Source organism: Mobula hypostoma, chromosome 3 (genome assembly GCF_963921235.1).
Source record: "Mobula hypostoma chromosome 3, sMobHyp1.1, whole genome shotgun sequence".
In the NCBI taxonomy this organism is placed as follows: domain Eukaryota; kingdom Metazoa; phylum Chordata; class Chondrichthyes; order Myliobatiformes; family Myliobatidae; genus Mobula; species Mobula hypostoma.
Window position 1 is genome coordinate 186,082,052 of NC_086099.1, and position 27,737 is coordinate 186,109,788.

Genomic DNA, 27,737 nt, shown 5'->3' on the forward strand with positions numbered 1-27,737 from the left:
AAGCTGGGTAGACAAAGGAGATGCAGTAGATGTGGTGTACTTGGATTTTCAGAAGGCCTTTGACGAGGTGCCGCACATGAGGCTGCTTAGCAAGATAAAAGCCCATGGAATTACAGGGAAGTTACTGGCATTGGCTGATCAGCAGAAAGCAGAGAGTGGGAATAAAGGCATCCTAATCTGTCTAGCTGCCGGTTACCAGTGGAGTTCCACAAGGATTAGTGTTGGAACCACGGCTTTTAACAATGTACGTCAATGATTTGGATTATGGGATTAATGGATTTGTGGCTAAATTTGCCAATGATACAAAGATAAGTGGAGGAGTGGGTAGTGTTGAGGAAACAGGCAGACTTAGATAGTTTAGGGGAATGGGCAAAGTGGCAAATGAAATATAATGTTGGAAAGTGTATGGTCATGCACTTTGGTGGAAGAAATAACTGGGTAGACTATTATTTAGCAGACATCCCACCTCTCCCGGAAGTTCTGGGAGTCTCCCGCATATGAATAGTGGCTCCCTGATGCCTGCAAATTATATACAATATCACAGAAATCAATTTTTTTGAGAGCGAGCTAGCGGGAGAAAGCAAGAGGGAGCGCGAGAGAGAAAGCAAGCGAGAGCGCGCGAGGGAGAGAGAGCAAGCAAGCGAGAGAGCAAGAAAGCGCGCGAGCGACCATGAGAGAGAGAGCGCGAGAGAGAGAGAGAGAGCACGCCATGGCAGAGTGTTACAGAAAAAAAGAAAATATAAAACGTACGTCACCCCAGACTACACTAAAGTGTACCCCTGCCTAATAGGGGTCAAAAATAATGACAGTGTTGCTCGCTGCACTGTTTGCAACAGTGACTTTCTATTGCCCATGGTGGGTTAAGACTGTAAAAGACGTGTTGAGGTGAGTTTAACAGGTGTCATTCGTTCATTAGCATAGCTAATGTTATTTAAACTAGCTGGCTAGCTGCTAAGGAGCTACTCTACCACAGACATCCCACCTCTCCCGGAAGACTCCCACAAATTGCTGATGCTACCTCCCTGAAATGAGTTTTTGCAGGGTGGGATGTCTGATTTAAATGGGGAGAGAATTCAAAATGAAGAAATGCAAAGGGACTTGGGAGTCCTTTTGCAGGATATCCTAAAGGTTAACCTCCAGGTTGAGTTGGTGGTGAAGAAGGTGAGCGCAATGTTGGCATTCCTTTCAAGAGATATAGAATATAAGAGCAGGGATGTGATGTTGAGGCTCTATAAGGCACTCGTGAGACCACACTTGGAGCATTGTGTGCAGTTTTGGGCTCCTTATTTTAGAAAAGATATACTGACATTGGAGAGGGTTCAGAGAAGATTCACAAGAATGATTCCAGGAATGAAAGGGTTACTGTATGAGGAATGTTTGGCAGCTCTTGGGCTATATTCCCTGGAGTTCAGGAGAATGAGGGGGGGGACCTCATAGAAACATTCCGAATGTTAAAAGGCAGGAACAGATTAGATATGGGTAAGTTATTTCCCATGGTAGGGGAGTCTAGTACAAGAAGGCACGACTTCAGGTTTGAAGGATGTCCATTTAGAATAGAGATGCAGAGAAATTATTTTAGTCAGAGGGTGGTAAATCTGTGGAATTTGTTGCCACGAGCGACTGTGGAGGCTAAGTCATTGGGTGCATTTAAGGCAGAGATAGACAGGTTCTTGATTAGTCAGGGCATCAAAGGGTATGGGGAGAAGGCAGGGGAGTGGGGATGACTGGAAGGATTTGATCAGCCCATAATTGAGTGGCGGAGCAGACTCAGTGGGTCAAATGGCCTACTTCTGCTCCTATATCTTTTGGTCTTAGTCTTATGACTTTGCCTTAAGAAAATAGAATATAGAACTGTAGAACACAATGCTGTGCCAACCTTTTAATCTACTCTAAGATCAATCCAAACCTTCCACCCACGTAGCTCTCCATTTTTCTTTCATCTGTATGCCTATCTAACATTGCACAAGATCCACAACACCACCAACCTTCATGTCATCTGCAAACTTACCCACCCTTCTACTTTGTCATCGAAGTCATTGATAAAAATCCCTAAGAGCAGGGGGCCTAGAATAGATCTCTACAGAACATCATTCGTTACTGCAGAATGTACTCCATCTACTACCACCCTCTTCCTTCTATAGGCAAGCCAACTCTCTAGCCACCGAGCCAGGTTTCCCTGTGTTCCATGCCTCCTGACTTTCTGAATAAGACTATCATGGGAAATTTGGTTGAACGCCTTGTGTGAACCCGTACACACCATATCCACCACTCTACCTTCATTAATTTGTTTTGTCACTTCCTTGTAAAAGTCAATCAGGCTCAGGAGACAACACCTGCCCCCACAAAGTCGTGCTGTCTATCCAGAATCAAACCACGTTTCTCCAAATACTCATAAATCCGCTCTCTAAGAATGTTCTCCAGTAGCTTGCCCACCATTAAAGTAAGACTCACTTGTCCCAAATTCCTAGTATTATCCCGATTACTCTTCCTAAACAAAACTGTAATATTTACCACCCTCCAGTCTTCTGGTACTGGTAAGCCATGGGGAGTTATCTATCCTGATTTTTTTTTCAAAAGTTCCAGCACATCCTTTTTCCTAACCTCGACATGTTCCAGCATATTCTACGCTGTCCTTACATTCATCAAGGTCCCTCTTACTGGTGAATATTGAAGCAAAGTATTTATTAAGATCTCCCCACCCTTGTTCCTCTTCCTTTTTTTTTTAAATCCCTGATTGATTCTACTCTCACTCCAGTCATTCACCTGGTCTTCATGTACATGTAGAATAATTAGGGGTTGTCCTTACTCCCAGTTGCCAAGGCCTTCTTGTGTCCTCTTTTAGCTCTCCTAATTCCATTCTTAAGCTCATTCCTGGCTACCTTGTAATTCTCAAGAATCCTGTCTGATCTTTGCTTCCTAAACCTTAAGTATGCTTCCTTCTTCCTCTTGACTAAATGTTGCACATCTCATGTCAACCATGGTTTCTTCACCCTGCCTCATTGGGTCAAACCTACCAGAACCCCAAGCAGGTACTCCTTGAGCAACCTCCACATTTCCATTGTACACTTTCCTGAGAATGTCTGTTCCTAGTTCCTATTTAATCACATTATAATTAGCCCACCCTTAATGAAATACATTTCCATGCTATCTGCTCCTATCCTTGGCCTAGGCTGTGCTGAAAGTCAGAGAGATGTGATTGCTGTCTCAGAAATGCTCACCTATCAAGAGATCTGTCACCTGACCAGGCTCATTGCTAGTTGGTTTGTCCAAATATTCTGTCAGGATTCCTTCTTGGACACACCTATAATTTCTGCACCAACTACCCTCTTGAACTTAAGAGGAGCCAATGAATAGGGAAGTAGAACTCACCCATGAGAACAACCCTGTTATTATTGCACCTTATCAAAGTCTGCATTCCAACCTGCTTCTCATTATCCCTGTTGTGATTGTTGTCTCTGTAGAATATTTCAAATAGCATGATTGTTCCCTTCCTGCTTCTGACTCAGTAGACAATCGCTTCATGATGGCCTAGCTCTCTGCTGTTGTGATACTGTTCCTGATTAGCAATGCCCCCACTTTTACCTTCTTCCGTCCCTTTTGAAACACCCGAACCTTAGCACGTACGGCAGACTGTGACAGCCAAGTCTATGTAATGACCACAATGTAGTTCTGCAGTTAAGTGTACTGGTCTATGTTCTAAGTTCACCAACCTTGTTCCTGGTATTTCTCACATTAAATTAAATACATTTCAACCCACCCAACTCCCTGCAACAATGCCCTATCCACTGCCTATCCTTCCTCACAGTCGCTCTAAACATTGCGTCTACCTTCAAACCATCAGCTCCATCCTCTGATCTATTATTTTGCATCCCATTCCCCTGCCAGCCTAGTTTAAACCCTCCCCAACAGCTGTAGCAAACCAGCCTGCAACGATATTTGTCTGTCTCGAGTTCAGGTGTAACCCGTCCCTTTTGCACAGGTCATATCTTCCCCAGAAGAGATTCCAATGATCTACAAATCTGAAACTTTGTCCCCTGCACCTTTTCTTCAGCAACACATTTACCTGTCCTATCATCCTATTCTTCCCCACAGTGCCATGTGGCACAAGCAGCGATTCACACATTACTACCTTTAAGTTCCTGCATCTTAGCTTCCTTCCTAGCTCCCAAAATTTGTTGTTCAGGACCTCTTGCCTTTTCCTACCAACGTCGCTAATGTCAATATGTAGCACAACTTCTGACTGCTCTGCCTACCCCCTTTAGAGTGCTCTGTGCTCGATCTGAGACATCCCTTACTTTGGCTCCTGGGAGGCAGCATACCATCCTGGAGTCTCTTTCACATCCACAGAATCCCCTGTCTGTTCCCTTAAGTATTGAATTCCCTATCTCCCCCTTTCCTTTCTTAGCCACAGACCCGGACTCTGTGCCAGAGACCTGATTGCTGCTGCTTTCCTTGGTAGATTTTCCTCCCCCACCTCTCCCAGCAGCATCCAAAGTGGTGTGCTTGTATTGAGGAAAATGGCTGCAGATGTACTCTGCACTGTCTGCCACTTCCTTTCCCTCACCTGACAGTCACCCAGCGACCTGCCTCCTGAAACTGCCTTCCTATATCTATCTGTCTATCAACCCCTTAGGCTCCTGAGTGATCAGTAAGTCATCCAGCTCCTGCTCCAGTTCCCTAGCTCAGTTTGTAAGGAGCAGCAGCCAGATGAACAGTCTGTAGAGTCTGTAGGGACGCTGGAGGACACCCTGATTTTCTGCACCATGTGAGAAGAGCACACCACTACCCTGGGATCCGTTCTCACTGCTCTGCCTGTGCAATAAATATATTAACACATTTTTTTTACCACTTTTATTTCACTTCCTTCAGGAGGCTAGCATCATCTCTCTCAAGATTCCCCATTCTCTTGGTGAAGAGAAATGTCAGTGCTAACAGCGATTGGAGATTCAATACATACCTAATTCCAATGTAGCAAAATCTACTCCATTACCAAAGTTCAAAGTTGAAAGTAAATGCATTAATGAAAAGTATGTATATGTTACCATATGAGATTTATTTTCTTTTGGGCATTCACAATAAATAAAAGAAACACAATAAAATCAATGAAAGACCACACAAAACAGGACAAACAACCGATGTGCAACAGACAACAAAACTGTGCATATAAAAAAGGGGAAAGAAAAATAAATCATTAAGCAACAAATATTGAGAACATGAGCTAAAATGTCCTTGAAGGTGAGGCCATAGGTATGTTGGGAATAGTTTAGTGTTAAAGCGAGTGAAGTTATCCCCTCTGATTCAAGAGCCTGATGGTTGAGGGGTAAAAACTCTTTCTGAACCTGGTGGTTGAAATGCTGTTGAATTTTGCTGAAACTTGTGTCCTTTTCATGTTGCTTTCATACTGCAGCCAAGATACTAAGTATAGATTTGTAGAGTGGAATCTGCATAGTATAGGCTAAGCATCACTCAGCCTTCTGAGAATTGTGTCCACATTTAGTGTGCACAGCTTCCTAACCAGTGAAATTTTAATATTCAAAGACATTAAGTCATATCTTACTTGATTTGTAACTGCAGGCTCTTGCTGCTAACTGGTGGGTGGGTGATTACACATTCTTTTTCTCTTCTCTAATGCATTTCATGGAGTAAGAACATCAGGAATGAGCTGTATTGACCAGATTAGGAAAATGTAATTGAAACATAGTACAATGCATTAAAGTTTCAAATGGTGCAACTTATCCTTTAGCCTTAGAATGTTTAAGAAGCCTTTTATGTTCTGCCGATTGTTTGTGGCTAAAATGTTAAACCTTTAATGTTCTGTTTGGCTTGTGATTTCTGTTTAATTTCCTGCATCTATACTCCTCTTTTTATCAGTCAATTACACTTGCTGATCTTTACCCTGTTGGGATATTCTTGGCTCCTTAAAATATTGGAAATCAATTACTGCCATAATCTCTAATCAACTGGTTGTTTTTTTTTAATGGTGACAGATTTACTGCTTTCTGTTGGATTTCTGACTGAAATTGGCTGAAGTGTAGTCACGTGTGCCTGTGGGTCCGTGTTTTTTCTTGGATAATTGTGAGTGGGAGTACAATGTTGAGTACTGAAATCAAAGTGCTGGAAAAGTTATTGGGAAAGAAATGAATGGCTATAGATTAGAACAGAATAACTTTGATATTATACCTATTTTAGCATATTTGTTCCCATGAATAAGTTTTATTTTACCCTAAATTGATGGAGAACCTGAAAGATGAAGATGAGGAATTTCATTAGGTTATGAGCAAAAGGATGTGGTTTAGATAAATCTGAGGGACTGCTGAGAAGCTAAAGATTAAGGCTTGGTCTTGGACCAATCTCCAAGTTGCTTTTCAACATTTTTAGAAAAAGTACTCTGGGGAATATCGTAGACTACTTGAAGCACACAGTACTGCATTAAAGTATAGGTAAATTAAAAGGCCATTTACTGTACATCGAGTGTGAAGTCTCAGGATGTATTATGATTAAAGCATTAATTAACTGGACATGCTTGTTGCGGAATTCACTCAGATGTAGTGAAGGGAGTTAAATTAATCTTGTGGCTTGGTTTTTTTTGATGGCTTGCTGTATTGCTGCAGTTGGTTGAGAAAATTTTAGCAGTTATTATGGAATCAATTTGAATTAAAACTTGTAGATATTTAATAGGTCAGCAACATAAGCAGAACCTTGGAACAGTATCTTAGTATCAGTTATTTTCAGATATTTTATATCTGCAATATTTTGCTATTCAACCATTTTAAAAGATTAGAATGTAGGATTTATATTGGCATTTAAGTCTGCTAATACAGTACATATTAAAACACAGAATGCTTGAAGCATCTGTAAAACAAAAGAAACTCAAATTAATCTGGCAGGTTGAAGACCCTTTACCAGAACTTGCAGATCAGCAGCATCTTTTAAAATTCTCACCAAGGAATTATTTGCTGGGCTTATCACCTGTGGCAAATGAATTGCAACGAATTGTACTTATGTAGAAATATTCAGATAGAAACGCTAAAGTACTTCACAAGAATGTGCCAACAATACTTGACAATGATGTACAAAAGGAGATTTGAACTCAAATGATGATAAAGAATTGTTGAAATGGTGGATTTAAAGAATGTTAAGTTCATTTTTATTTGCCCTAATAAGCAACAAATTAAACTTGAGGCTGGGATTGGAGAAATGTAAAGTTGAAGATTGTGATGTGGGGAAGGAAATAGGAAGGAGTGAAGGCAAAGAATGATTTTACCTTGAACTTTGTTGCTACATGAAACTTGCTACCATTAAAGTGACTTGTATTGATGCACTTAAGCAGAAAATACATAGATAAATACTTATGGGAGAAAGGAATATATTTCCAGGGCGAAGAAGGAAGAGTGTGTGGAGCACAGAGAATTAGATCTACAGAGATATAGATTAGAGAGCCTGTTTAAGTACTTTGTAATTGTGGGAGAATACAGTCTGGGTTTACAGAGCACAGATAGCCATTCCACTGATTGGGAAATACTCAGAAATGAGCTGCAAGATTTGTTCTCAAGTGAGAAGTGATGAACAAGTGAATGAAGATTAGGACAGCTGAAGCTTTTCAGTTTGGACAAAATATGCTTAAAGAGAAATCTCACAGAATGACGGACAATTCTACAATGTAAATTTAACAAAATCCACTGCGATGGAAAGAAAAAGTAGAAAAGAACGCATCATTATATGAGTGTTTGAACAGAAGCTTGATTTGTCCTGAATCCAATGTGTGCAGGAGAGTACAAAAATGGACCAATATTCTTTCACATGTTCACATAGGGACAATGGTTCTCGTTCTGTTATCCTGTTCCACAGCTGTTTACTGATCTCCTTCCATCCTCCCAGTCTTCAATGTGTTGTACCCTACCTCTTCTTATCCCTCACTAGAAAGCAGGGCCTCACCCTCCACTTTCCTCACTTATTCATTTTCCTCCTCATGTTCTTTATATTTTGCTTCTCCTTTGTCACTTGCATTTTTTTTCACACATTACTCTTCCTTCAGTAGCTCTCCTGAAAATATTGTTTTCAGGGTGGCATGGTGCTAGTGGGAACATTGTCTCATCTCGTGGTGCCAGAGGCCTGGAGTTTGCATACTGTCCCGGTTACCCTGCGAGTTTCCTCTGGCTACTCCACTTTCCTTCCATATCGCAAAGATGCTGGGTTTGGTAGGCTAATTGGCCATTTTAAATTGCTTCAAGTGTGTAGTTGAATGGGGGAATCTGGGGGGAGTTGATAAGAATATGGAGGTAATTTTAAAAGGAATGATTATAGGATTAATATAAATAGAGTTTGATTATTAATGTATGGTTGGTAGGCTGAAGAGATTTTTTCCATGTTGTTTCTCTCAAGGCACCATGAAATAATCTCCTCCTACCAATATATGTTGGCGCGTGGCCAAGTGGTTAAGGTGTTGGTCTAGCGATCTGAAGGTCGCTAGTTCGAGCTTCAACTGAGGCAGCGTTTTGAGTCCTTGAGCAAGACACTTAACCACACATTGTTCTGCGACGACACCGGTGCCAAGCTGTATCAGCCCTAGTGCCCTTCCCTTGGACAACATCGGTGGCGTGGAGAGGGGAGACTTGCAGCATGGGCAACTGCCAGTCTTCCATACAACCTTGCCCAGGCCTGCGTCCATAGGCTCATGAGATGAACGGATGCGTGTAACAATGTAGACCTTGAGAATCAATAGAATTGATGGAGGCTATAACACTTAAACTGCTGTTTAATGATGAAGCAACTGAGGAGTGAGTTTGAATGGAAGAATTAACTTCTGTATGTTTTTGAGTCAGGTCTGTTCCAAAATCTGATACCCAAAGATGTTCAGATCACGATGCCTCTGAAAGTAGCAGGAATACTTCCTTATTATATGAATAGTAGAAAGCTGTGCTGTTGTAAGCAGTTTTGGTGTGTAAAGACAAGATAACACTAATGGGGAAACAAAGAACAATTCTAACAACCTCCCCCTCCCCCTTCCCCAGCCATCTCTTCCCGTTTTGCTCAGGCTTGGCACATGACTTTCCTGCTCTTTCCCTTTATGGTTTTAGCTATGGCCTGTAGCAGGCTTAAGATGGATTTCATAGTTAGTATTTTAATTATGAAGGTAATATGCATGTTCTGAAAATTGGGATTAAGAACTTTTCACCTTGTGCAGCATCCTGAGCTATAAATTGCAGCGCCATTCAATAACTGACTGGCACTGTGAACTTCTGAGTGTAGAAATTAGTTTTAGTCTCTGGTGTAATAAGTGTAGAGTGCCCTTCAGAATAATTGAAAGCTAAGATTACTTGCAGTGGGTATTATGGGGCAAATAATGACTCCAGTAATTCTTAATTAGTGACTATGAACTATTTGAGTTATGTATGGCTGTTGTAGCAGCATAATTAAAGTGGGACTACATGTTGGAAAGTGAGTTGATACACCACAGAGATTGGCAGCCTCTGTCCTTGTTACGGGTTTGCAAATTGACTTGGTCATTCCTTCAGTGGAGTGCAGACAGTGTGAACAGAACAAAAGCACTGAAATGACTCCACACCTTGCAATAGAACCTGGTCTGAACCTTTCTAACCTCTTCTGATAATGTATCTCTCAACAATCAAGATGAAATAAAACAGCCTATCCTGCATTTAATGCAATATTAATAACCGTTCAACTGGTGATTGGTCTGCTAGAGAGCAATAAAGTTCCTGCCTTGTGTTTCATCTTTATGATGTCTTACATTGACCCAACCCACTTGAGCACCTCTTGTGAACCACCGTGCTTATTTAACAAAATAGCGTCAAACAGCTGAAGGATTTTGGTATCTGAATTCTTGTCTACAGTTTACGGTTATTAGCTCAGCAAGCAAATAAAACAGCAGATGCTGGAATCTAAATCAAAACCAGAAATGCTGGAAGAAGTCAGCCAGTCAAGCAGCATCTGTGGAAAGCGAGAGTAATTCACACTTTGGGTCAGGGACCCTACCTTGGAAATGAAAGTTTACTGTTTTCAAAGCAGAGCTGGAAAGAGGAGTGAGGTGCAAAGCAAAATACCGCCTGGAAATAGATGAAGGCGGATCTGACGATAGACAGCATGGGTACTGAAAGGTCGTCACCTTTTTGTTGTAATCGGTGGTGGAGATTCGATTATTTTGGCTCAGAGGTTAATACATTGACAGTGGACACCATAAATTAATCATTTGTAGTCCCCAGGCCTCCGGGGCAAACATAAGGAACAATTGTGCAAGCAGTACTGATAAATGGAATATGATGCAACTCCACACCTGCTCCTCCACAGACTCTGTACCTCAAGTTCACTTTTACAACCATTATTATCTGATTCCAGCAGTAGATGTTAGTGAAACTAACTTACATTAATCTGCATGGCTACAGAGACTGAACCTACAAATATTAAGAATTAATTTCAATTTTCAATTTCTGTGTAAAATCCAAACCTGTGTATGATTAATCTGTGGGATTGAAATACTAACTATTTTAATCAGATGGGTCCCTAACTCATTCAATGGAAGATTTATCTACAAAATAGATAAAAAGAACCAGTGAAATTGCCCGTAATTCATTGAAGGGTAGCTAATGTTGTTCCATTGTTGAAGAAAGGCTCTAAGAATAAGCCAGAAAATTATAGGACTTTAGCAAGGCCTTTGATAAGGTCCCTCATGGGAGGTTAGTCAAGAAGGTGCAGTCACTTGGCATTCAAGATGTGATAGGAAATTGGATTAGACATTGGCTTTGCAGAAGAAGCCGGAGAGTGGTCATAGTTGTTGCCTCTCTGATTGGAAGGTTGTGACTGGTGGAGTGTCGCAGGGATCGGTGCTGTGTCCTTTGTTGTTTGTCATCCAAATCAACAATCTGCATGATAATGTGGTAAACTGGATGAGCCGATTTGCAAATTACACCAAGATTGGGGTAATGAAGAAGAGTATCAACGATGATGAAGAGTATCAACGATGGGGACCAGCTGGTGAAATAGTCTGAAAAATGGCAGATAGAATTTAATGCAGAATTTAATGCAGACAAATGCGAAGTGTTGCACTTTGGAAGGACCAACAAGGGTAGGTCTTACATGGTGAGTGGTAGAGCATTGAGGAGTGTGTAGGACAGGGTGTGGGAATACAGGTAAATAATTCATTGACAGTGGTGTCACAGGTAGATGGGGTCGTAAAGAAAACTTTGGCCAAATTGACCTTCTCAAATCAATGTATGTGTACAGGAGTTGGGATGTTATGTTGAAATTGTATAAGGCTTTGGTGAGGCCTAATTTGGAATACTGTGTGCAGTTTTGGTCACCTACCTACAGGAAAGACGTGAATAAGACTGAAAGAATGCAGAGAAATTTTATAAAAAATGTTGCTGGAATTTGAGGTCCTGAGTTATAAGGAAAAGTTGAATAGGTTAGGAATTTATTCCCTGGAGAATAGAAGATTGAGGGGAGATTTGATAGAGGTATACACATTTATGAGAGGTATCAATAGTGTAAATGCAAGCAGACTTTTTCCACTGAGGTTGTGTGAGTCTAGAACTAGAGGTCATGTGTTAAGGGTGAAAGTTGAAATGTTTAAGGGGAACATGAGGTGGAATTCCGTTATTCAGAGGGTGATGAGAGTGTGGAATGAGTGCCAGTGCAAATTGTGGATGTAGAGTCAATTTCAACATTTAAGAGAAATTTGGATACTTACATGGAATGGAGGGGTATGGAGGGCTATGGTCTGTGTGCAGGTTGATGGGACTAGGCAGATTAATTGTTTGGCATGGACTAGGTGGGCCAACGGGCCTGTTTTTGTGCTGTAGTGTTCTATGATTCCATGACTCCAACCAATGAAGTCAGGCTAACTGGCCTATAATTTCATTTCTTCTGCTGTAACTCTCGCTTTGGCTATCAGCTTAATATAGGAGATAATAGTCCCCCGGCCCGGCCAAACTTAAAAAAATCTCGTTTGGGTGGATGCTGCGCAATGTTACAAATCAGCACCACAAAATAACAAACAGAACACAATATGCAATTAAACTATTGAGCTTTATAATTCTTAATTTGACTATATGATTAGTAAAGAAAACAAAAAAAGAAAAAGTGCCCATTCTCATGAAACAGTCTAATGCGCAACATTGGAGCTCACTGATAAGGCCGTTCATCCACCATCGACCTCATCCGATCGTCGCTGACCTTCACTCACTCCAAGTCCACTCCGTCCGAGGTCTACTAACACTCTCCATTCGTGCCTTCTCTCCTCATCTCTCCCTGGCAGAAGACCGCGAATTCCCGGCTCCCAGACACACAAAAAAGAACAACATCCCACTCATTGGCTGGCATGCCTTATTATCTCTTGTCGTAACCCACACATTGCTGCTACAGAGAAGCCATTACCCTAAGCAGTGGAACATTACGGAGAAGCCATTACATTAGCAGTGAAACCTTACAGCGTGTTACACTACCTTGCTCCCTTCTTGCATTTTTCATTCCACTGGAGTCATTCTAGAATCTAGTGATTACTATTGCCTCCACAATCTTTTCAGAACCTTGGGGTGTAGTCCACCTTCCCCAGGTGACTTATCTACCTTCAGACCTTTCAGCTTCCCAAACACCTTCTCCTTTGTAAAAGCAACTGCACTTACTTCTGCTCCCTGTCCACTCTCAAATTTCTGTTCATGTCTTCCATCTGTGAAAACTGATGAAAGATACTAATTAATTAAGTTGTCCACCATTTCTTTGTCCCTCATTACTACCTTCATTATCTAGTGGTCCAATATTCACTGTTGCATCTCTTTTAATCTTCATATACATAACTGAAAAAGCATTTGATATCTACTTTGTTATTTTTGGCTAACTTACCTTCATGTTTCATCTTTCTGTCCTTATGGATTTTAATTGCCTTTTGTTGGTTTTTAAAGGCTTCCCAATCCTCTAACTTTCCAAAATACTAATTTTTGCTATGTTATATGCCCTCTTTTTTCCTTTTATCCTGTCTTTGACTTCCCTTGTCAGTCATGGTTGTGTACGGGGTCTTTCTTTTTGTTAGATTTAAAATGGCGCCTTTGTTATGTTAATCTGGGGAATGCGGCTTTGTTGTGTTAAACGTTTAAGAGAGTTTGCGCTAGCAGTTTGTTTTACTTTAGAGTGAGATAGCAGTGTTCTATTAGCCAATGGGTGGTTATGTATTGTTTTGTTTTCGGATACCATGCTGTATGATATGACTGTAGCTGGAGTTTTGGCGGGGAGTCGGAGGAGGACGGTGGACGGGGTTTTGGCGGGGAGTCAGAGGAGAGACGAGGAGGACGGTGGAGAGACGGGGAGTCGGAGGAGAGACAAGGAGGACGGTGGACGGGGTTTTGACGGGGAGTCGGAGGAGAGACGGAGAGGACGATGGAGAGACGGGGAGTCGGAGGAGAGATGAGGACGGTGGACGGGGTTTTGGCGGGGAGTCGGAGGAGAGACGGGGAGTCGGAGGAGAGACGAGGAGTCAGAGGAGAGACGGAGTCGGAGGAGAGACGAGGAGGACGGTGGATGAGGTTTTTGGGGGGGAGTCAGAGGAGAGACGAGGAGGATGGTGGACAGGGTTTTTGGTGGGGAGTCAGAGGAGAGACGGGAAGGACGGTGGACGGGGTTTTGGCGGGGAGTCTGGGGAGAGACGGGGAGGACGGAGGAGAGACGGGGAGTCGGAGGGGAGACGGGGAGGACGGTGGGGAGACGGGGAGTCGGAGGAGAGACGGGGAGTCGGAGGAGAGACGGGGAGTCGGAGGAGAGACGGGGAGGACGGTGGATGGGGTTTTTGACGGGGAGTCGGAGGGGAGACGGGGAGTCGGAGGAGAGACGGGGGGTCGGAGGAGAGACGGGGAGGACGGTGGAGGGACGGGGAGGACAGTGGACGTGCGGAGAGGCTCCAGTCGATCACTTCAGGTGGTCCTGAGCCATGAGTCGACAGGATTTGGGTGGTCATCAGGAATCGATTGAGCTCCAACGATAGCGCGCGAAGAACTTGGACTTTGATAAGTGTTGGCGCCTTTTTTTTTCATTACTTTCCTCCCTGTATCAAATTCATATTAATGTCATAGAATTAGTAATATCTATAAAGTGTATTTGTTAAAATTTACTGAGTGTGCTGGCTGATGATTGATGTTTGGGATTGATTTCGGCTGCGACTGACCCTGAGGGGATTGTTGAAGCAGGTGCTGGGCGGGATTTCCCCTAGACATACATGAGCCAATATAACGGAACGTTACAGTTGCATCATCCATCCTTTGGAATCCTTCTTCATCTTTGTGTTGTGTCTGTCCTGTGCCTTCTGAATTGCCCCCAGGAGTCCAGCCATTGCTGGTCTGCCATCACCCCTGCTAGTGTCCCCTTCCAATCAACTTTGCCATAAATAATTAATATGTACGTAATTAATTTGTGCTTAATTAAACAGGTTATTATTTTAATCAATCCTGCCATTTTTAATCCTTAAAAATAGTAATATACTGAAACTTCTTGCCTCTAGGCCACACATTCAAGTATAGTTTTGAAAGCCTTCCATAATCTTGTTTTATGTGGGCAAGATATCTCTGTATAAGACAATCTGCCTAGTTTCTTAATTTTTCAAAAAGGAAGCTCCCACATAAGCAGTTTTGCTGATCAGCTAATTCAGGTTGGTCACAAGTGATGCAATAATTTTCCTTGCTTTGGTAATTTTGGATTAGGTTCTTGGGATTTAAATTGGCATTTAAATCAATGGGTAGCTTTTCTAGACTGAAAATGATTCTCTGGCATTCCATTGCCTCCAATTATCTGATACCATCAGATTAACAGGCAAAATGTATAGACATTTGCTTTTTGAGGTGAGTAATGAACAATTAATTTATTGAAGATAATCAAAACCAAATGATGAGAATGATGTTAATTAAACACTAATGTTCCATTATAGTGTATATAGTGATAAGAGAAATGTATCTCTTACAGTGGCATTCAGAAGTCAATCTTTTGTAAGACTGCAAAAGTGCTAGCAATTTATATCTGATGTGAATCATGGGAGCAATCAGCAATGTGAATGCTGGTCTTGGCAACGATTTGCAACTGATCACTAAGATGTTTTTAAAAAAATTAAATGGAAATAAGCGTGAGAGATGGTGAGAGAAAAACCAGCGTGAGTGGAATTTGTCTTTGGGAGTCTTGGAGATTTTGGAATTTATTCTTGGAAACTCACTGTGGATAAACTATATTAACTAATAAGTGACAAATTGGTGTTCTTGATTTTGAAGTGAGCAATGTTTTGTTTACCACGAGAAAACAAAGTGCAGGTGTTGGTTAAAATTATTTTGATTTTTGCATTCCTTTCGAGTTCAGTGACTGTGGATGAATAATTGCCTTCTGTCATCAACAAACCAGCAGGACACAGGACTCCATAGATTGAGTTCTAGGTGTCAAATTGAATGCAGCCAGTAATCTAACCGTAGCAATCATTCTGTCAGTTCACTTTAGTTAAATGGCCTTGTGACTTGTGACTTTGTCTATGCCATCTTTGCGAATAAAAAGTGAGCCAAAGTAAGAGTAAGCTGGGTGATAGATTGGTTTCTGAGGACAGTGGGGCAGTTTGGTTTTTGAAGACGTTAACTGTGTCGAGAAAACTGAAACGGAATTGTTTTCCTCCATCAGCTCACAAACCAAGAGACGCTCAAAGCAATGTTGAAGAAAGCAGAGTGTGAAATCAATAGCAGGGTAATCGAAGCAGTGAGAAGAACAGAGGACCCTCTGCAGAGACAACGTATCCTAGTGGAAGAAGAGAGACAGAAGTACTTGGCTGATGAGGAGAAGATAATACAGCAATTATGGTAAGTCCAGCTATGTATCATTCTATTGTTTTGTTTTCTGAAGAGTGCATCCTCATCATCTTAACTGTTACTTTACCCAGTGTTTTTTATTTCTTCCCTTAGGGTTTTATGTTGTTGAGTGTTTCAGATGGCAAATTTAAGTGATTTGTTTTGAATTGATCCTTGTTAAAACACAAGGATGCCATGCTGAAACATAGTACTGTGACAACTTCTTGTGCCTGATCCATGTGGTCCTCATTTTGCGATCTCACAATATTTCAGTTTGCCTTTCAGCTTTACTGAGAAACTGAGTTTGGTGTTGACAGTGATTCTGGATTTGGTTGGTCTCAGTTAGACTGAGGGACATCAAGGGTATTACTTGAGTGTTGGCTCCTGAAAATGCCTGTGAATATCAGATGAGAAGAGTTATTTGACCTTTTGATCTTTTTATAATTCAGTACCCAAATGTGGTAGTAGAGTACCAGCATGCAAGTAACCTCTTCCTATGAGAAATCAAAAATTGACCAAAGTAGGCACCAATTGGTAAAAGAAAGTGAAGCTTCTTTGTATTCAAATAATGCTGTAGCTACTTTTCCATGCAAAATTTTTTAGTGTGAGTTATTTATTCTCCCTTCAGGTACTAATGATCTTGTCGTGACTAATAAATATATAGTTCAAAGCTGAACAAGCCATGATTTTTTAAAAATGGAATCTCACCTTAACATCAGGAGTCTTTGATTGTGACTGAAAATAATATAATTTGATATTTGTAGGGCACAGCTTGATCGTAATGAAGATGCTAAATGCCGATCAATTTGGAATTGTGACTGATACATACCCACCCTTCAAGTTCAGATTGTTCCAGGGCACTGCAGCCCATTCTGCAACTCACTCATAACCTCGTTCACCCAACATGCCTAATCTTATTGACCTGTCTCGACACCTGGATAAGCAACACATGATTTAGCATTCTTTTCAAATCTTTCATGGTTTCACTTCCCTCCAATCATAATTTGCTGGTGGGAAGTATCTTCCCCCCACACTCATCACAGACTATTGATGAGCTTTGTGTGCATTTAAGTTTTCAAAACATTCTGCATTCAAAGGTGCTGTCAGTGCAGAAGTATCATAACTTTGCTTCATTTTGCTCAGACTTCAGGTGAGAAAATCAACTCATTCATGCCCATTAAAATAAGCTTTACTGGCTTTGCTCCATTGTGGCCTTTTATCAAGTTGGGTTTAGTGCCCGGGTTTGCTAACTGCCATTTAGTTGGAGCGGTGATCATGCCATGTATACTTTTATGTCCTTTCATTTATTTTGTGTATGTTCTTACTATATCGCTGCAATATTATTAAAGGTTCAGTTGGGAGTAATGTACCTCAGATGTGAACCACTGTTCTATTTATTTTTCAGTGCTCTGGGAAAGCAATAAAAAGTACCAGTCTCAATAAATTTAATTCAATATAAGTCTATGTTTTCAAACTGAAGTCAAGGTGTAGAAGGATTTTTACACCAATGATTATTTCTCAATTTTATTGGTCTTCCATAAACCGTACACAGTCAAATCTCATTCATCTGTTAGTGTACTAGAGTCATAGAAACAGGCCCTTCAGCCCATCTAGTCTGTGCTGCATCATTTAAACTACCTCATCTCATCGACCAGCACCCGGATCAAACCCCTTCATAAGCCTTCCATCCATGCACATACCTGCCCAGACTTTTCTTAAATGTTGAAGTCCAAATCACATCCACCACTTATGCTGCCAGCTCATTTCACACGCTCTCCACCTCATGTTTCCCCTCATGTTCTCCTCAAATATTCCACCTTTCACCCTTAACCCTTGACCACCAGTAGTCCCACCTTACCTCGGTGGAGAAAGCCTGCTTACATTTACTCTATCTATACTCCTCATAATTTTGTATACTTCTATCAAATCTCCCCTCAGCCTTTTATGTTCCAAGGAATAAAGTCCTAACCTATTCAATCTTCCCTGATAACTCAGGTCCTCCAGTCCCGACAACATCCTTGTAAATTTTCTCTTACTTGCATTGTTCCTGTAGGTGGGTGATCAAACTGGGCACAATACTCCAAATTAGGCCTCAGCAACGTCTTATATGACTCCAACATAACATCCCAACTTCTGTACTCAATACTTTGATCTATGAAGGCTAATGTGCCAAAAGCTTTCTTTACAATCCTATCTACCTGTGACGCTTTTTTCAATGAGTTATGGACCTGCATTCTCAAATCCCTTTATTCTACCGCTCTCATCAGTGTCCTACTGTGTAAGACTTACCTTGGCTGGCTCCCCCAAAGTACAATGCCTAACACTTGTCTGCATTAAATTCCATCTGCCATTTTCTAGCACATTTCTCTAGCTGGTCTGGATCTACATGCACAAAGCTGTGCTGACCGTCCCCAGTCAGTCCTTTTCTATCCAAATACACATATATCCAGTCCCTTAGAATACCTTCTAATAACTTTCCCACTATTGACGTCGGGCTCACCTGCCTATAATTTCCTGAGTTATTCTTAGAGCCTTTTTTAAACTGTGGAACAACATTAGCTATCCTCCAATCTCACCTGGTAGTAAGGATGAGTTAAATATCTCTGCTAGGACCCTTGCAATTTCTGCACTTGCCTCCCGCCGGGTTAGAGGGAACACCTTGTCAGGCCCTGGGGATTTATGCACCCTGATTTGTCTCAGATCAGCAAAGACCTCTTCCTCTGTAATCTATATAAGATCTGTGACCTCATTGCTGCTTTGCCTCGCTTCTATAGTCTCTGTGTCCATCTCCCGTGTAAATACAAATGTGAAAAATCAATTTAAGATCCACACCCCCCCCATCTCTTTTGGCTTCATGCGTAGATTACCATGCTGAACTTCCAGAGGACTAATTTTGTCCCTTGCAGTCTTTTTGCTCTTAACATACCCGTGGAATCCCTTAGGATTCTCCTTCACCTTGTCTGCTATGGCAAATTCTTTTAGCTCTCCAGATTTCTTTCTGGTATTGTCTTGTATTTTTTTATACTCCTCAAGTACCTCATTTGTTTCTGCCTGCCTATACCTGCTATGCACCTCCTATATTCCAATATCTCTCGAAAACCAGGGTTCCCTAAACCTGTTACCCTCGCCTTTTCTTCTGACAGGCACATACAAGCTTTGTACACTCAAAGTTTCACTTTTGAAGGCCTCCACTTACTAAGTATACCTCTGCCAGAAAACAAAATCATCCACACCCACAAAATCCTTTCTGCTACCATCAAAGTTGGTCTTTTTCCAATTTAGAAACACAGCCCAAGGACTAGACCTGTCCTCATCCATAATTACCTTGAAACTAATTGCGTTATGATCACTAAATGCAAAGTGTTTGCCTACACAAATTTATGTCACTTGCCCTGTCTCATTCCCTAATAGGAGATCAAGTATTTCACACTCTATCATTGAGACTTCTGTGTACTCATTAGGGAAACTTCATGAACACAGTTGACAAACTCTTCCCCATCCAGCCCTTTTATAGTATGGAAGTCCCAGTCAAAATCTGAAAAGTTAACATTACCTGCTATCACAACCTTATGTTTCTTGCAACAGTCTGCAATCTCTATAAATTTGTTCTTCTAAATCCTGTAGACTGTTGGCTGGTCTACAATATAGCCCCACTAACGTGGTCATACTTTTCTTATTCTTGAGTTCCAGCCATAAAGCCTCACTAGATGAGTTTCCCAGTATGTCCTGACTGTGCGCTGCCGTGACATTCTCCAGACTCGTAGTGCCACCCCTCCCCCCTTTAAACATTCCAGCTCTATCACACCTAAAGCAATGGAACCCCAGAATATTGAGTTGTTAGTCCTACCCATCCTGCGGCCAAGCTATTGTGCTTTTAATAAAAGAGTGCATGTTAAAACAAACATCTGTTTCGATGATGGACTTGAATGAAGTCAGCTTTCTGGAGTACCATGTTATTGAAAGTAAGAGTGTATATAAAGAAAGAGTCAGCTTACTCAAGGGCAAAGAAGAGAATTTATGCCTGGAGCCAGAGGGAATGGGCAAGGACCTAAATGAATATTTTGCAGCAGTATTCACCAAGGAAAAGGGTAGGTGTGATGGTGAGATCTGAAAGCAGTGTGTAGATATTCTAGGCCATGTCACTATTAAGAAAGAAGTGATGTTAGATATCTTGGAAAATTATTAAGGTGGATAAGGCCAAGGCACCGATGGAATCTATTTCAGGATACTGAGGGAGGAAAGGGAGGAGACTGCTGGATTGTTGGCTTAGATCTCTGCATCCTCTTTAGCTACAGACAAGAGTCCAGAAAACTAATGTTTTTTTCCTCTATTTAAGATGGGAAATTGGGATAATCCTGAAAATTATTGGCCAAAGAGTGTACATTAGTGGTAGGAAAATTATTGGAGAAGATTCTTAATGTCAAGATTTGCATGCATTTGGGAAAGCATGGTGTTGTGTAGAGCACGTCTCTTAAACATTGATTGAGTTTTTTGAGGAGGTGAAAAAGAAGTTTGATGTTAAGTCTGTGGACGTTGTTTCTGAGTACTTTAATAATGCACTTGACAAGGTCTCTTATGGTTGACTGGTCCAGAAGATTAAGTCCCACAGGGTTCACAGTTGGTAAAGGTGGATACAAAATTGGCTTAAAAAATGAACTGCTGGGGGAGCTGAATAGTTCGGGCAGTGTTTCTGGAGGGAAAGAGAGAGTCAATGTTTCGGGTTATGGCCCCATGCCAGAACTGAGTGTGGAGGGAAGAAAGCCAGTGTCAACACAAGGGGAAGAGGTGAAATGGGCTGGGAGGTGACTGTTGGGGGATGGCAGGCAGATGGAGCCGGGAGAGGAATGGGCAGGGAGAAGTTGAGAGACGAACGGGAGAGGCTTATGGGCAATAAATGAAAACAGAAATGGAAGGCAAAGTTGAGCAAGATGAGAAAGGGGGTGAGTGGTGGGGAGGGAGAGCAAACTCTGGAATGTAATAAGTGGAACCAGATGTGGAAGGGATGATGGTCAGATAGAGACAAATCCACATATCTTCAGATCCTCCAACCTCATCTGTTGATATGCTAGAAAGCATAGTTTTTAGGTAAGGGGCGTGTCTTATGTTGAAAGGAAATACGTGAGTACTAGGTGCCTTTAGAATGCACTTCCGGGGTGGTGATGGAAGCAGGCGTACCTGTGCCGTTTCGGAGATATGTGGACAGATACAAAAGCATGCAGGGAATTGAGGGGTGGCGATCACATGCAGGCGGAAGGTAGTTTAATTTAGTATCATGATTGGCACAGACATTATGGGCTGTACGGTATTTCACTGAGCTGTATTGTTCTCCTTCTGGTGTCATGTTGTAGGAAGGCTTTGGAGGGAGTACAGAAGTTCAGCAGGATGTTGTTGGGATTGGAGTGTATCAGCTATAAAGAGAAGTTGGACAAACTTGGATTGTTTTCTCTGAAACAAATGAGGTTGTGAGATGACTTAAATGGCTCTTCCGTAATAGAACAGCACAGATAATTTCCTCACAGATTTCCTTTAATTCCCACCACCCCCGCCCCCCACACACACACACTCAGTCACCTTAAAGCTGTGCCCTTTGGTACATAGTAATTACATTAGTACTGTTCAGCTACGAAACCTGAACCACTGCATTTATAAAGTGGACATAAAAACATCCCCGTGTTTATATCTGTGATTTTACTAAATGAGACATAGCAGTGATATCTCAAAATTGCATAATGTTTTGCAAGCAACTAGTTCAATCTGTGCTGTTTATTTTTGAGTGGGATGAGAGAATAAACTCTCGGCATCAGAAATGTGTGACATTGCACATCATGGATAGCCGAGCTGTTTTGCTTTCCTAATCAGCTTTGCAGTAGCTTGTCACAATGCAAACAGTATTTAGCATTTAAGTCTATTATCTCAAATTTTATTTACTCCTGTGTACATTCTCGTTTCGTTGTCTATTTGTCTGACTATAGGATTTCCTGTGAGTAATCTGCATGCCTGCTACGTCTTACACAGTCACATTTGTTAGACTTAATGCTTAAAAGCACCTCTGCACCTGTTCAGCTATTCTCAAATCATCTGTATTGATGCTTCGAGTTTGAACAAGATGGCATCAGTCTAGCTTCCCCTGGTCATGCACCGGTCTCGCTTCTGGCATTGAACTGAAATCCTATGAAAAAATGCAGTCGAACTTCCAGAACAGTGGACCACTTGCATCATGCTGCATTGACTGAGAAGCTCAATTGGTGCAGATCAACTAATAGTGCGCTGTTCACGGTCCCTGGATGAGGCATGGAAATGCTACAGTGCTTGCTGGGGTTCCCTGCACAGAGGAAGGTAGTTGGAGTCATTGGAGATCAATAAACCCAACTCAGGGCTTCACTGCAGAGGTTCTTCAGGCCAGTTCCCGAGGCCCAACTATCCATAAAATAGGATGTAGTAATTCCTCTAGATTGACCCAGCACCGCCTGCCTAACCCGTAACTCTTCCCTGAAGATGATCAAGGGTAGCAGGCACAGGTGAACTCCACCATCACTGCCCTGCCAATCATTAACTCTCAGAGTCATAAGGCCGTTGGGCCCACCATGCCTCTGCTGATCACCAGGTATCGAGCTGTACTAATCCTATTTATCAGTTTCATTGTCTCTGACATAAAAGATAATGAAGTTGCATTGCTCACATTCAGCTCTGAGAACTGACCTCATGGATGCTTACAAAATCATGATAAGCATCGATAAGGTAGAGGAAAGTCTTAAAACTGGTTTAAAATGAGAGGGGGAGAAACACAAGAGATGGAGCAACACCTCACATTCCATCTGGGTAGTCTGATGGCATGAACATCAATTTCACCAGCTTCTGGTAATTTCTCCCCCCTCCCTCCTTCTCTCTCTTTCCATTTGCCATTTTGGTTACCCTCTCACCCTTTCTGTTCTCCTCACCTGTCTATTATCTCCCTCTGGTCCCATCCTCCATCCGTTTCTTCCATGGTCATGTCCACTGTCCTCTCATACTAGATTCCTCCATCTTCAGTCATATACCTCCTCAACATGTCACCTCCTAGCTTCTCACTTCATCTCCCCTCCCCTAACGACCCACCTTGTCTCACATCACCTGCCAACTTGTGCACTCCTTTCCCTACCCCCCCCCCAAAATTATTCTGGCTTCTACCCCATTCCCTGCTAATCCTGAAGAAGGGTCTCAGCCCAAAACGTTGACTATTTATTCCCTTCCATAGATGCTGCCTAATCTGCTGAGCTCCTCCAGCAGTTTGTTTGTGCTTGTAAGTGACGGCCAATATTCTCACTTAGCAGGTGGTGGGCACGGGAAACAAACTGTTCTATCCTTCTTGCTGCTTTCGTTTGACAAGCTTTAATCACAGTGGCAAGGTGTGAGCACTTTCAAAGTCAAAGTCGAGTTTATTGTCACATGCACAGGCGCGTTGTATCAGAGACACAACATTCACAAAAATCATAAACTATATGAAATATAACACAAATTTGATGCCATCTTTTCAAGAACAATTCAAGGATAGGCAGTAGATATTGACCTTCACAGTGCTGCCCAAGAAAATGAACAGATAAAAACACACGCAACACACATCAAAGTTGCTGGTGAATGCAGCAGGCCAGGCAGCATCTCTAGGAAGAGGTACAGTCAACGTTTCAGGCCGAGACTCTCCGAGACCTGACGAAGGGTCTCGGCCTGAAATGTCGACTGTACCTCTTCCTAGAGATGCTGCCTGGCCTGCTGCGTTCACCAGTAACTTTGATGTGTGTTGCTTGAATTTCCAGCATCTGCAGAATTCCTGTTGTTTGAGATTAAAAAAACACATCAGGTACTGAGATTGTTCTAGGTCATCCATTAAGCAATAGGCAAATCACAGGAGGCATATGTTTTGCTGCCTACTGTTTCTTCCAGTATGGCCTTTGAGTAGCCATCCTCATGAGAAACCATGTCCCGAGTCCAACCAGTGCAGTGGGGTGCAGAACAGAGACTCCTGCAGGGCAAGAAGCTGACTCTGCTCGGAGAATGGTTTGCACAGCTGCTGTTGAGATCGGCCTTGAATGCCAGATAAGTACTTAAAAGTAAGAATAGTGTTGAAAAAATTCAAACACTAGACAGCACTCAATGCCAAACATTTATATGTAATTAAACTAATCGAACTAATTGAAATATTAAGGCGTAACTTACAGTTCTCCCAGCAGTAGTTTCTTCACCTTGATTTCAGTGGGTCAGTGTTTATTCCGGCACAGGCTCACTTTCCCAATTTGAGTTGCCCCATTGGATTCCATTGCAAGTTCACTGGTGCTCCACAGCGGCAGAAGGCGCCATTGCTGGTTTATGGGCGCAGTGGTATTGATCTTTAGGGCTTCAGCAAAGAACTGTGGGTTATTCTGATGAAAATGTTGGTGTGCAGGTGGACGCTGGCCCCTGAGGAAGGGATTATTATGTCAGGCATTCATTACATATCCTGTGGATAGCTGAAACTTGAAGTGAAAACTCTAAATGATGGAAAACATCCATCGGGTGAGGCCGTATCCATGGGGAAGGTAAATTGTTAACTTGGTTCATTCTTGTCACATGTACCAAGGTACATGTTGTTTCATCGTGACAGTGCATTGAGGGAAAGTGATAACAGAATAAAGTGATACAGTTTCAGAGAAAGTGCACTGCAAGGCTATAATGAGGTAGATTATGAAAGAACATTATTAGTGAGCCTTAGAGTCATAGAATTTAGATTTAAAAGAGTAAAAAGGTTACATTAAAATATAATCAGTTCATGTGCAGAGTGCAACTTGCAACGAGCCACTGCACTCCATTGGAACTAAAGAAAGTTCCATATGTTTTCCCAGATATAAGCAGTCCTCTTTCCGAATGGTAATCTTGTTATTTATTATCCTTTTCCAAAAACAATGAAAATTGCTTGTTGTGGGCGAGGCAGGATCTTGGCAGAACTTCTAGAATATTCTTGTTGCTGTTGTAGTCACAGCTGACTCTCATGGAGGAGCTGAGGGAGGAGCAGTTTTTCTTTCAGCGGATATATGTGGGAGATTTGAAAGGGCTCCCTGACTGTTTTATGTGTTGCCAGTGGGTTTTGTTCTATCTGTCTTTGAAGTGAGTTACGAGTATTAAAATTTGCACCATTAGTCTTTCTCCTGATATCCTGGCTTGTCTGACTCTGGGATGTTCAGAACACCCGAGAAGCTATAATTACACAACAGCTTGGGCTCATTGATCTGATTAAATCTTCAGTTTCAACAACTTCTGGCATGGTTCTTTGTAGAAGTTTCTCCATAAAGTTACAATTCCAGTTTGTGATTTTTCATCCTTCTCTACACATTGAATTTCCCTCACAATTTTCTTCTTTCTGTTTCTTCGGACACGGATTTGCTGATTTCTCTCCCACCCCCCCACCCCCCACCCCGAATTGGCAGCTCACTGGCTTTCCTAGACTCTCAATGCTGGTAGCCCACGGTACGCTGGGCAGAGTAATTGTAAACATTCCTCTCCAAGCCCCTCACCAACACCACGTGAACACATTCCGGCTGATGGCAGTGAATAACATAACTCACGCTCAGAAGCACTCGTTGAAATGCATTTGGCTAATCCATAGGCAAAACCAGCCTGGGTACCAGTCTAGTCTCCTGGATCACACTGGGCATTTATCCAGTGGCTATCTTGATTTACACAAACTTAAGATTTTTCTTAAGCACACATTCTAAATGTGTGCAGATTGTGTAGTTGATAATTGGAACTAATAGAGCTCCAGTGACCTGCGTTCAACCCTGACTCTGTGCAGTTCCTGTGAGTGCATAGGTTTCCCCTGAATGCTCCAGTTTCCTCCCAAAGGCATACAGTTTGGTCGATGAATTGACCCCTGTAAATTCCCTTATTGTGTAGTGCAGTGGCAGAATCAGGATAGAGTTGGGAATCAGTTGCAGGGAAAATTACTGACGCAACAGGATTGTTGTGTGAGTTATCTTAGACTTAATTGGACAAAATGGCAATAATGAAAAAGTGTGTTTGGTTTTAATATTTCCAATCAAGGAATACATTGTATGAAAATACTGCAGGCAGCGTCTGGGGCAAAATTTGTAGTGGCCATGTCTGTTGGAAGATTTGGATGGGTTACTCAAAGATAGAAAATCAGTTGCTTTGAACCCTTATCTTGCCCCTGTTAGACGTGCGTTTGTCGCTTGCAGGTTGGAGGGTAAACAGCGGGAGTCAGGGCTGAGAGTGTTTCAGAACTAGTTGGGAGCGAGGTCATTAAGCACCAGGTGACCAGCATCGTCAACTATCAGGCCCTTGAACCAGAGGTGATAACTTCACTCACCCACAGCCTATAGGCTCACTGTCAATGACTCTTCATCTCATGTTTTCGGTATTTGTTGCTTATTTATTATTATTATTCCTATTTGAGTTTGGTATTTGCACAGTTTGTTGTTCTTTCACAATGATAGTTTGTCCATCCTGTTAGGGATGGTCTTCTGTTGATTTTATTGTATTTTTGTACTGTTGCGAATGCCTGCAAGACAATATATCTCAAGGTTGTATTTGGTGACGTATATGTTCTTAGGTAATAAATTTGCTTTGAACTGTGAAGTTTATTCGATGAATGGCTTGAGTACTGTTCTGACTCAGCAAGTGCCCTGATGTGGAGAAGTCATGCTCAAGTGTCGAACTGCTTTGACTGTTTGATTTGAGCAGTGCAGCTGGGATGGAAGGAGCCAAGGCTACAGATCAAAGGGTTCAGTGGAGTTTATGATCATTTGAATTAGATATCACTGAAACTTGGAACAGCAGATCCTTCAAGTGGAGGATGCTAACAAGAGTCTAGCCTGAATAATGCATGAGTCATGACTGAGTACAGCAAATCAAAATATAAGAGCACACAAAGGAAGGCAACAGGTGATAAGCTTTTTTTTGCCTTTCATCTACAGGGATTTTAGAAAATGAGTTGTGTGTTTAAATTGCTGCATTGGGTGAGAAAGTCTCAAAATCCAAATTTTAAGAGATTTGATGGTATAAGACGATGGAAGGCATGGGATCCAGGGAAGTTTGGCCAGGTGGATTCAGATTGGCTTGCCTGCAAAAAGCAGAGGGTCGTGGTGGAGGGAGTACATTCGGATTGGAGGGTTGTGACTAGTGGTGACCCACAAAGGATCGGTTCTGGGACCTCTACTTTTCGTGATTTTTATTAACAACCTGGATCCAGCTGCAGCTCCTAACAATCTGCGTTAGGGAACTGGAGCAAGAGCTGGATGACCTGCGGATCATTCAGGAGAATGAGGAGATTATAGATCGTAGCTACAGGGAGGTAGTTACGCTAAAGGAGCAGAGGACAGGAAATTGGGTCACTGTCAGGCGAGGGAAGAGGAAAGGGCAGGCAGAGCAGGGTTCCCCTGTGGCCATTCCCCTCAACAACAAGTATACCGCATTGGATACTGTTGGGGGGGATGACTTACCTGGGACTAGCTGCAGTAGCCGGATCTCTGGCACTGGGTCTGGCTCTGCAGTGCAGAAGGGAGGGTGGAAAAAGAGGAGAGCGGTAGTGATAGGGGACTCGATAGTTAGAGGTGCAGATAGAAGGTTCTGTGGTCGTGACAGAGAATCCAGGATGGTTTGTTGCCTCCCAGGTGCCAGGGTCAAGGATGTCTGTGATCGATTGCATGACATTCTGAAGTGGGAGGGTGACCAGCCAGATGTCGTGGTGCAAATCGGTACCAATGACATAGCAAGGAAGAGTGAAGAGGTCCTGGACAGTGAGTATAGAGAGCTTGGTAGGAAGTTGAAAAGCAGGACCTCAAGGGTGGTAATCTCAGGATTGCTACCTGTGCTAGGTGCCAGTGAGGGTAGGAATAGGATGCTCTGGAGGAGGAACAAATGGCTGAGGAACTGGTGTAGGGGGCAGGGTTTCAGATT

General features: G+C 42.2%; 1 protein-coding gene across 13 annotated transcripts in view; it reads left to right on the forward strand.

Annotated features, from left to right (window-relative positions):
* LOC134344445 (sickle tail protein-like) overlaps positions 1-27,737 on the forward strand; it is a 706,462-nt gene that overhangs the window by 622,885 nt on the left and 55,840 nt on the right. For all 13 annotated transcript variants that reach the window (XM_063044243.1, XM_063044242.1, XM_063044244.1 and 10 more), the window contains one exon: positions 15,652-15,827. In XM_063044243.1, the coding sequence (XP_062900313.1) occupies positions 15,652-15,827 (176 nt within the window). The remainder of the gene's footprint in view (positions 1-15,651; positions 15,828-27,737) is intronic.